This window comes from Canis lupus, chromosome 8, assembly GCF_048164855.1.
Source record: "Canis lupus baileyi chromosome 8, mCanLup2.hap1, whole genome shotgun sequence".
Lineage (NCBI taxonomy): Eukaryota > Metazoa > Chordata > Mammalia > Carnivora > Canidae > Canis > Canis lupus.
In genome coordinates, this window is record NC_132845.1 from 52,774,357 (window position 1) to 52,783,894 (window position 9,538).

The window sequence follows — 9,538 nt, forward strand, 5'->3', positions numbered from 1 at the left end:
CAACTTTTGGAGACGTGGGCACATGGCTTGGTGGTTAAGATTTGATGAAATCTATGGGCTGGAAAGCCCTACCACTTACTACCTGTGTGACCTTGGGCAAGTTACTCAGCCTTTTTGAGCCTCAGTTTCCATCTGTAAGATGAAGTGTTATTGTGAGAATGAAATGTGTTAATATTTGTAAAGTGCTTGCAACAAAGCCTGGCGCACCATATAAGGACTATTATTATGAGGCCACAGCTATTTCATTCTGCTGGTTGCCATTTGAATCCCAATTTTATTCCTGACTAGAACAGAGGAGGGATTTGAGCCAAGGGATAGAGCCCCTAAGCCATGGGGTTTACGAGAACATAAGGAAGAAGACCCCTTTGATGTTACGGTTATAGAAACAGGCCCAGATGGAGTCTAACAGACTTGGTATATGTGTAGAGAAAAGTAAGGTACAGAGGTGGGGGGGGTCAATGTCCAAGTCCATTTTGATAGGGTACAAGTTGAACATCATATCTCTGGCAGATATGTGTCATATCACCCATGGAAATCATAGGAGCCACTAGACAAGGGAAGCCCAAACGGGATCCTCTACTGAAAATCCCTCTGTGCCAAGCACTGAGCTATGGCTTGCTATATATGATTTCATTTTATTTCCCATGAATTAATTATGACAATTGGGTTATCCTTTAATAGAGGTACAAACTACAGTCTTTGTTTTTTGCTCTTCTAAGAAGTTTCTCCCTGTCACTCTGTTATCCCTAGGTTATGAAGTGAGGGTACTTTTTAATTTATAGTCCTGCCTATCCATCCAATAAGCCACTTGAAAGAGAACTGGAACCTTAGGTATTGTTAACCCTATTTGTTCCCTTTCCTTTGCTCAAATATCTGGAGGCACAGTTGAGGGGATATAAAGGTGGTAGATTTGGTAGGAAGCCTTAACTCTACTTCTGTATTATTCCAGGATATGGCAACACACTGATCCTTTCTCTCTTGGCCCTCATCCTCCCGGTAGGTGGTGAAGGCATTTGTAGTTCTGGCCCCACAGTTTCTGTTCCACAACCTGGACCAGCTCACCAAGGAGCTACAGCAGCATGTGAAGTCAGTAACAGCCCCATACAAGTACCCAAGGAAGGTGAGGCCTCCGAGCTCCCATGCTCCCCTCACTTGAGGAACAAGAGATATTTCTCTTCTTGTATTTATCTTTTTCAGGCTGTGGGTAATGCCTATAATGCCAAAGTTCTGCCTGACTGTAACCAAGCAAGTCCCAAAAGACCATCCAATAGCTGTTTAGATGCGTGAAAATTGGCCTCAGGCTTGCTGAGCTTGCTTTGAATTGAAAGTTGAGGGCTCCCATGGGAACAAGTTCTGGCCAATACCCCATCAAATTCCTACTCTCTGCACTGGGGTCTTGCTGTTTGTTCAGGATTCTTTCACTTGTCAGAAACAGAAATCCAACATGAACTGTATCGCTCACACAATTGAAAAGTGCAGGGACGGGGGCATCTTTAGTTGTGGCTGGTACCAGACATTCAAATGATATAATCAGGGATGGTTCTTTCACCTCTTGACTCTCTTTCTTTCTGTACTGGCTTCATTTCTTAAAATTTTCCTCCTTTGTACTGGCTACCAGCAGCTCCAAACATAGGTTTTTAGCAGTTTAGCAAATCACAGTTATAAAAGAGCATCTTTCCCCGCAAGGCATCAGCAAGTCTTCAGGTTGATGCTCATTGGACCAATTTAGGTCATGGGCCCATCATTAAATAATCCCTATAACTAGGGTGAGGGAACACTTTGATTGGCCAGTTCTGGGTCATGTGATCACCTCTGAAACAAGTTCAGGAATGATGGAGAGAAAACTGCTATACCCATGATATGGATGGAGGGAGAGAAGGGTGGCTTCCCATAGGAATATGGAAGTGCTCTTACCAGAAAAGGCAGAAAGTATATAATCCACTGTACCTGTTTTCATTCTGAGACAGGGAACTAAGGCATGGGAGTGGACACTGAAGGGGGACCCAGTTTTTGGAGGTAGGTAGGAGCTTGCCCCAGGGAAAAGAGAAAAAAATGTTTTTGAGTCTCTGGTAGAGATGAGAGCAACTATATTAAATTTAAAGCTACTGAGATGTATACCTAACGTAGAAGCTCACCAATGCTTTGTCAGCATAGGTTAATTGTTGCAAGTGGATTTTCCAAGAAACAGACTAGATTAACATATAAGAGGTTTGTTAGGGAGTTCTTCTGGATCAATGTCTGGAGAAAGAAAGAGAAGGGAAGAGAAGGGTGCAGGATTGGGCAGAAGGTGAAGATGCACTGTGATATTATTATGTCACTGAGGGCCTCAGGCAACCCCATGGGGAGTTCTGCAGGCAGAACAACCTTTCTGAGATCCGGAGCTGCAGGTGAGGTTGGGAGAGTGCTGTATAGTTCCATGTAGATCAGGAGTGGATGTAGGCTGTGCTGGAATGGGGATGTGGCCCTGGGAGAGGCAGCTCTCCTTTGGCTGCAGCAGTCCCCAGGGAGATCTGGCAGTGAGAGCTGGGAGGGTTAAATCATTCTTGCAGGGGAATCTAGCAGCCCATCAAAGATTCCACCACATAGACTTTCAGCCTCAAACTCATAGTAAGGCAGTCAGTACAGCACAATCTATAGAATAAGGCAGTTGCATTCAAAATTGATCTCTATCACTTACTCAACAATCTCTCTATGCTTCGTTTTCCTTGTCTGTGAAATGGGGACAATAGTGTTACTCCTTTCCAGGTTGTTAATAAGAAGAATTAATATTTGTAAGACATAGGCACTCAGAAAATTAGCGCATAATAAGCATTTAATAAGTATTTTTAAGGGGAATTAGAAATCTAATAACACCCAATATATTATGAATTTTGAATTGTAACTGAATATTTTGGAGGATCCAGTGGATCCACAATATAATGTTATATTACTCAGTAGATGTGTCTCTTTTTAAAAGTCTCTTCTCTAAAATGCTTTGGGCAGGATTCTTTGATCTCTTCCCTCCTTCCTAGGACCAAACCCTTCCTAGATCTCCCCTGTGGCTTCTCTTTACCCTGCATCTATAGCCTTTACCTTCTACCCAGTTCTGCCTTATAGTGCTAAAGCATCCAGAGACCACAAGAAATGAATAGGTGTAGCTGTGTTTCAATAAAACCTCATTTACAAACATAGGAGGAGGGCTGGATTTTGCCCTCAGGCTATAGTCTATGAATCCCTGCTCCATCCCATTGTGATTTTACCAAACCCCTCCCTCAACAAAGTCAGTCTTGCCTATGTAAGACCCCCACATCAACTTTTAAGAAGATAACTTTTTCCATATTAGTATTGGTATCCCTATTTTTATTACTTTTATCAAACTCACAACCATCTGACTCCTGGACCAATGCCCTGGCAAGCTGAGCCTTGTAATAAGGAAGTCTCTGTGAACTGTCTTCATCATCCATATCTTAGGATTCAGGAATATTAGAGATGGAGGGGTCCTCGACTTCAAACATTTTTTCCCCACAGATATAAAAAATGAGATTGGAGAGATCTTATAGTTCTGCCAACAGGAAATGACTGAGCTGGAATTCAAAGTCAAGTCTCCTAGCTCTTAAATATTTACTGTCTGTAGTCCAGGTTAATAACCACAGCTAATATTTTGAGTGTTTACCCATGCCAAAAACTTAGCTTGCCTAATTTCATTTTTTCCTCACAATAACCCAACAAAGTTGTTACTATCCTACAGTTAACTCAGTGGGAAAATTGTCTCAGGAAAGTCAAGTGACCTGTCCAAAGCCAGGGAGGCAGTAGAGGAAAGACCATAGGCCTTTCCTATGGTGATGTCAAAGCTCAGGTGTTTGAGGACTGCATAGTGTCACATTTGCTGTGCTGCTTCTCTTCTGTCCTAGGGTATGTTAGACACCATTGGCTGGACCTTTATGTACCATTCCAGCCATTGTCTTCTTGCCTTTGTCCCAGAACACTTTCTGAAGCTTCTTATTGCTCAGGGGCTGCCCTGGGAGTGTTCCAATCTCAGTCTTCACTCACCTGGAGCCTCCAGCCTCAAGAGCTTCTTCTCACCCTATAGCAGTTCTTCTGAAAAATCTACCCCTACTCGGGTCACAGATGGCCCACACTAGGCTAACTTTTCCCAACAGGTGGAGTTTGTTTCTGAGCTGCCCAAGACTAACACAGGGAAAATCCAGCGGAAGAAGCTTCGAGACAAAGAGTGGAAGACATCCAGGCAAGCTGAGGCCCAGTGAGACCTACATGGGCATCCCTTTGGGCCCTACACTTCTTACTTCCATTTCCCTTTGGACTTTCTGTTTTCCTCTAGGGATAGAAGATTCCTTATGACAAGACAACTTATTTCTGTCTTTCCCTGGAAAGCACAAAATCTTACTGTATTAGATGTTGAAAGAAGAAAGGGGAGGGGGAATAAAAGAGAGGAAAAAAGAGAGGAAGAGAGAAAAAGGAAAGAAAAATTAGAGAAAGAATGAAACAGCAAAAGAAAGCAATTAGGAAAGAAAAAGAGGGAAGGCAGGAAGAGGGGGATGGTGGGATAGAGGAAAGAGAATTGGAGGAAGGCAGAGAAAGAGAAGAAGGAAGGGAGGGAAGAAGGGAGGAAATAAAAAAGCTTGATAAAAATAGTAAGAGAGAGAAAAAAACCCCAAGATTTTGACAAATAACCTAGTGTCCTTTATATAATGCTGAAATATAACTCAAGATTGGCTAAAAAAAATAGTAAGAGACTGATAAAAATGATTTATCTCACGGAGAAGTGAGGGCAACTAATAATTATTCTCACAGGTAGATGGACAGTGGCAGAGTCCAGCAGAATCCTAGATCTTAGGAAGAAAATGAAAAGTCAACGCACTTCATCTTACCCCTGGACAGACCTCCTTACAGACAGGCTTGCGCCTGTGGTTAGGACATTGGAGGCCTCCTCAGGTCACCTCAAACCTCAGGACACACATGACCAGAGGAGGGGAATATCCACTATTGAGTAATTTCCATATGCCAGACACTGTCCTAAGCATTTTATAAATACTATCATGTTTTACCTCTGTGTGGCATCTACAAACTTTGGCACATAGGTGTGAGAACACTATAGGAACCTCAAAAAAGTGTCCCTTCCCCATGGCTCATGTTTGTGGTAGTATCTACTCTTCCTAGAATCAAGTAATTGTTGGGCCAGTGGGATCAAGGGGGATCAGGAGGCACCAACTAAATGGCGGCAGACCCTCCATCTTGTTACCCTCCCCTCAGAACTTTCCCACCACCGGCAGACCGCCCAAGGACACATCATCAGGTGGAGACAGGACCTATGCAGGAAACCTGAACCACACCTTACCCAAACCCCATATAAGGGCATAAGCAGTTATCACCCCATACAGACACAACTCCCTACCCCTCTCCCCTTAAAAGCTCACATGTACTCCCTTTGGGCGCGCCTTCCCTGGCCCATGACTCCCCACTCTCTCCCTCTCCTGTGGGCCATGGAACCTTGCCTGAGAGCACGTCTCATTAAAAGCTTGCCTCAACCAACTTTTGCCTGGCCTCTCTATTTCATTTCACTACCAATTGGATTAAACCTGACATTTGGTGCCGAAACCCAGGAGGAGATCAAGGCCGCACTCTGGTGGGGAACCTCTCTCCTCTCTCACCAGGACCTTGTCTGAACCCAATGCCTTGGATTGGGCCGTTCCCCCAATTCTGTGCCCCTGTCCAGGTGGTACTGCCTGAAGCCACAGCCACACCAGGGCAACTCCACTGAGCCACCGGGTGGCTTTCCATTGGTCCCTAGAGATCAGGAGACATCCTCACAGTGACCTGTTTCTATCCGTGACCCTGAGCTGCAAATGGGGACACCTGTTTTCAGTGTCTGGGTTAACTGGCAGGAATCGTGGGAACTGCCCAATCCAAATTTGACCCCCAAAACTACCTTGGGTTGTCTACTGGCCAATTTTGAAACTCTGGAGTTCTCACAGGAACTCAGAAAATGCTGACTTACCAGACCCTTACAGATCTGAACAACCTTTGTCAACGCCAGGGTAAATGGCCTCAGGTCCCTTACATTCAGGCTTTTTGGAACCTCTGCTCTCGCCCTTCCCTCTGTTCCACTGCACAAATCCTTCTGGCATGGGCACCACCTTCTTCTACCCCCAAAACAAAAGCCCCTGATTCCTATCTTCCTTCCCCCCTCTTGGAACCTCTTAAGGGTCTCACTCGTCCCCCAGTCAGGGGAATCCCTACCCCTCCTCCTCCCTACTCGAAACCTTCTGCCCCCCCTCCCTTTCCCTCTGCATCCCAAACACCCTTACCTATCCCTGACCCTCAACCTTCACTTCTTGCCTCCCCTCCAGGCTCTACCCATACAAGATCTCACAGGGTCTCTTCCTCCCCTGACCTACTCTGTCCCTTACCAGAGGTGGCGGGTGCAGAGGGCATTGTACGTGTTCACGTCCCATTTTCACTCCAAGATCTTTCCCAAATCTAGAAACAGCTGGGTTCTTACTCTGTTAACCCAGGAAACTATATCAAGGAATTCCAATATTTGGCCCAGGCATATGGCTTGACTTGGCATGATTTGCATGTTGTCCAGACCACCAGCCTTACAACAGAGGAGAGGGAACATATTCAGGCTGTTGTCCAAGAACACTCAGACCAGGTCCATTTGACCAATGCCACTAGCCGGTGGGTGCTCAGGCAGTTCCTGCTGGGGATCCTGGATGGGATTATCAGACTGGCCAAGATGACCACTGCCGCCGCCACCGCATGATCCATTTTCTTATTGCTGGCATGTGGGCGGCCTCTAACAAGGCTATCAACTATGATAAACTCTGGGAAGTTGCTCAGAACCCAGATGAAAACCCTGCAGTTTTCCTTAATAAGCTCACTGAGGCCTCAACCCAGTACACTGGCCTGGACCCAGCCTCCCCAGAAAAGCAGAAATGAGCAGTCTTTTTCCTCCCTAGCTGGAGCTACTGTCTTGGCGACCCATTTTTATCTCTCAGTCCTCCCCTGATATCATAAAAAAATTTTAAAGGTCAAGGAGGGTCCTCGAACTCCCATTTCTGACCTGGTGAAAATGGCATTTATTTTTTTTTAATTTATTTTTTATTGGTGTCCAATTTACTAACATACAGAATAACCCCCAGTGCCCGTCACCCATTCACTCCCACCCCCCGCCCTCCTCCCCTTCCACCACCCCTAGTTCGTTTCCCAGAGTTAGCAGTCTTTACGTTCTGTCTCCCTTTCTGATATTTCCCACACATTTAAAGTCTTTAACACCCGAGAGGAAGCTGTTGAACTTAAGAGGCAGGCTAGACTCCAGCAAAAGGTCCAACTCCAAACCCAAGCCGCCTTGGTAGCAGCCCAGCCCTTGGGCTCTGGAAGCCAACAGAAAGGGGAAATCAACTACACCCCGCCTGGGGCTTGCTTCAAATGCGGAACTGAGGGACACTGGGCCCATCAATCTCCCAATCCCAAGGAGCCAACATGGCCATGCCCTCAATGCAAGATGATGGGCCACTGGAAATCCGACTGCCCCAGTCTTGGAGGATCCTCGGCACCTCCACGAGGTGGAAACCCTGAGCCGGTAAGTCCAGTCTTCCAACTACTCAGATTGGATGATGACTGACGGGGCCCAGACTCGGACACCTCCCCTAACCCAGGCTAAGCCCAGGGTCATGCTCCAGGTAGTGGGTAAGTCCATCTTTTTCCTGTTGGACACGGGGTGACCTACTCTATCTTGCCTTCCTACTCGGGTGCCAGTTTCCCCTCTCCAATAGCGGCGGTGGGAATTGATGGCACCTCCTCCGTTCCACAAACTACCCCACTCCTCTCTTGCAGCCTGGATGAGTTCCCCTTCTCACATTCCTTCCTTATAATTCCTTCCTGCCCCGCTCCTCTCCTCGGCCAGCCAGGATATCCTACACAAACTCAAGTCCACCATTCATCTTTCTCCCTCACCGTTTCTGCTCACCTCATCTTACCCTTAATCTCTCCTGATCCCTCCCCACCACCCCATCTCCCTTTACACGTTAACCCCCAAGTCTGGGAAACCTCTAAACCAATTGTGGCCACTCATGACCCCCCCCCCCCCCCAGTAAAAATCCAGTTAAAAGATCAAACCTCCGGAATCCCTGGGTGGCGCAGCGGTTTGGCGCCTGCCTTTGGCCCAGGGTGCGATCCTGGAGACCCGGGATCGAATCCCTCGTCGGGCTTCCGGTGCATGGAGCCTGCTTCTCCCTCTGCCTATGTATCTGCCTCTCTCTCGCTCTGTGTGTGACTATCATAAATAAATAAATTAAAAAAAAAAAGATCAAACCTCCTTTCCTTCTCATCCCCAATTTCCAATTTTGGAAACTCACCAACGGGGTCTTAAACCTATTAATTTGTCCCACTGCTTTAGCTGTGCTGCCTTGGGCAAAGCCCCCGGTAGCTGTTCTGCTCCCTAATCATTTAACTGCACCAACCCCACACCCACACCTCCGGGACCTTCTCCCTCTCTCCACAACATTTCCTTATTCACCGACCCTCTCAACCACCAATTTCCTTTCTGTTATTCCACCCCTAACTCTTCCCTCTGCAATGTCACCCTTTCAAATGTTACCTCTCATCACGCCCCTATTGGCAGTTGCTTAGGTGCAATGGCACCCTTTCTAAGTCTCTCAATACCTCTGCCTCTCTCTGTTTGCCTGTCTCCTTGGTTCCATGATTAACTATCTATAGTCAGGCAGAATTAGCCCTCCTTGCCAGGGCCCCCAAAAGCAGAAACGAGTGGTCTTTTTCCCACTAGTTATCGGGGTCTCCCTGGCCTAAACCCTGGTGGCCACGGACTGGGGACGAGGGCCTTACTCCACTCTGTATATTCCACCAGGGACCTATCTGAAAGGCTTCAAATGGCCATCGAGGCCTCGGCAGAGTCTCCGGCTTCCCTACAACACCAGGTAACATCAGTGGCTCAAGTTGAGCTCCAAAACTGACAGCCTTGGACCTCCTCACCACAGACAAGGGCGGAACCTGCATGTTTCTCAACGAAGAATGCTGTTACTACATCAGTGAAACAGGTGTAATTGAGGCCAATCTCCACACCCTTGCCAAAGTTCGTGAGTCTCTCAAACCCGGTACCACCGGGGCGGTCCAACTACACCCCAATGGTGGCAGACCCCACTAACTGCATGGCTCCTCCCCCTCCTAAGCCCATTCCTAATCATCAGCATATTATTAACAGTGGCCCCTTGTGTTCTCCGATTTATCCAGGAACGAGTTTGAGAAATGTCTCGAGTATCTGTCAATCAACTCCTCCTACACCCGTACTCCCACTTGCCCACTTCTGAGGGACCCCAGGATGCCCCCTACTCAGCAGGAAGTAGCCAGATCTGAACCAATGCCCTATAACCACAAAAGGATTGGAATGTTGGACCGGTGGGATCAAGGGAGATCAGAAGGCACCAACAAAATGGCGGCAGACCCTCCATCTTGTTACCCTCCCCTCAGAACTTTCCCACCACCAGCAGACCGCCCAAGGACACATCATCAGGTGGAGACA

The 9,538-nt window shown here is 47.0% G+C and overlaps 1 protein-coding gene across 4 annotated transcripts in view; it reads left to right on the plus strand.

Moving 5' to 3' along the window:
• The window catches only part of LOC140638524 (acyl-coenzyme A synthetase ACSM2A, mitochondrial-like), a 28,955-nt gene extending 23,426 nt beyond the window's left edge, over positions 1 to 5,529 (plus strand). For all 4 annotated transcript variants that reach the window (XM_072836001.1, XM_072836002.1, XM_072836000.1 and 1 more), the window contains 2 exons: positions 1,001 to 1,120; positions 4,140 to 5,529. In XM_072836001.1, the coding sequence (XP_072692102.1) occupies positions 1,001 to 1,120; positions 4,140 to 4,244 (225 nt within the window). In that variant the 3' untranslated portion in view covers positions 4,245 to 5,529. The remainder of the gene's footprint in view (positions 1 to 1,000; positions 1,121 to 4,139) is intronic.
• The last annotated feature ends 4,009 nt before the right edge of the window (positions 5,530 to 9,538 follow it).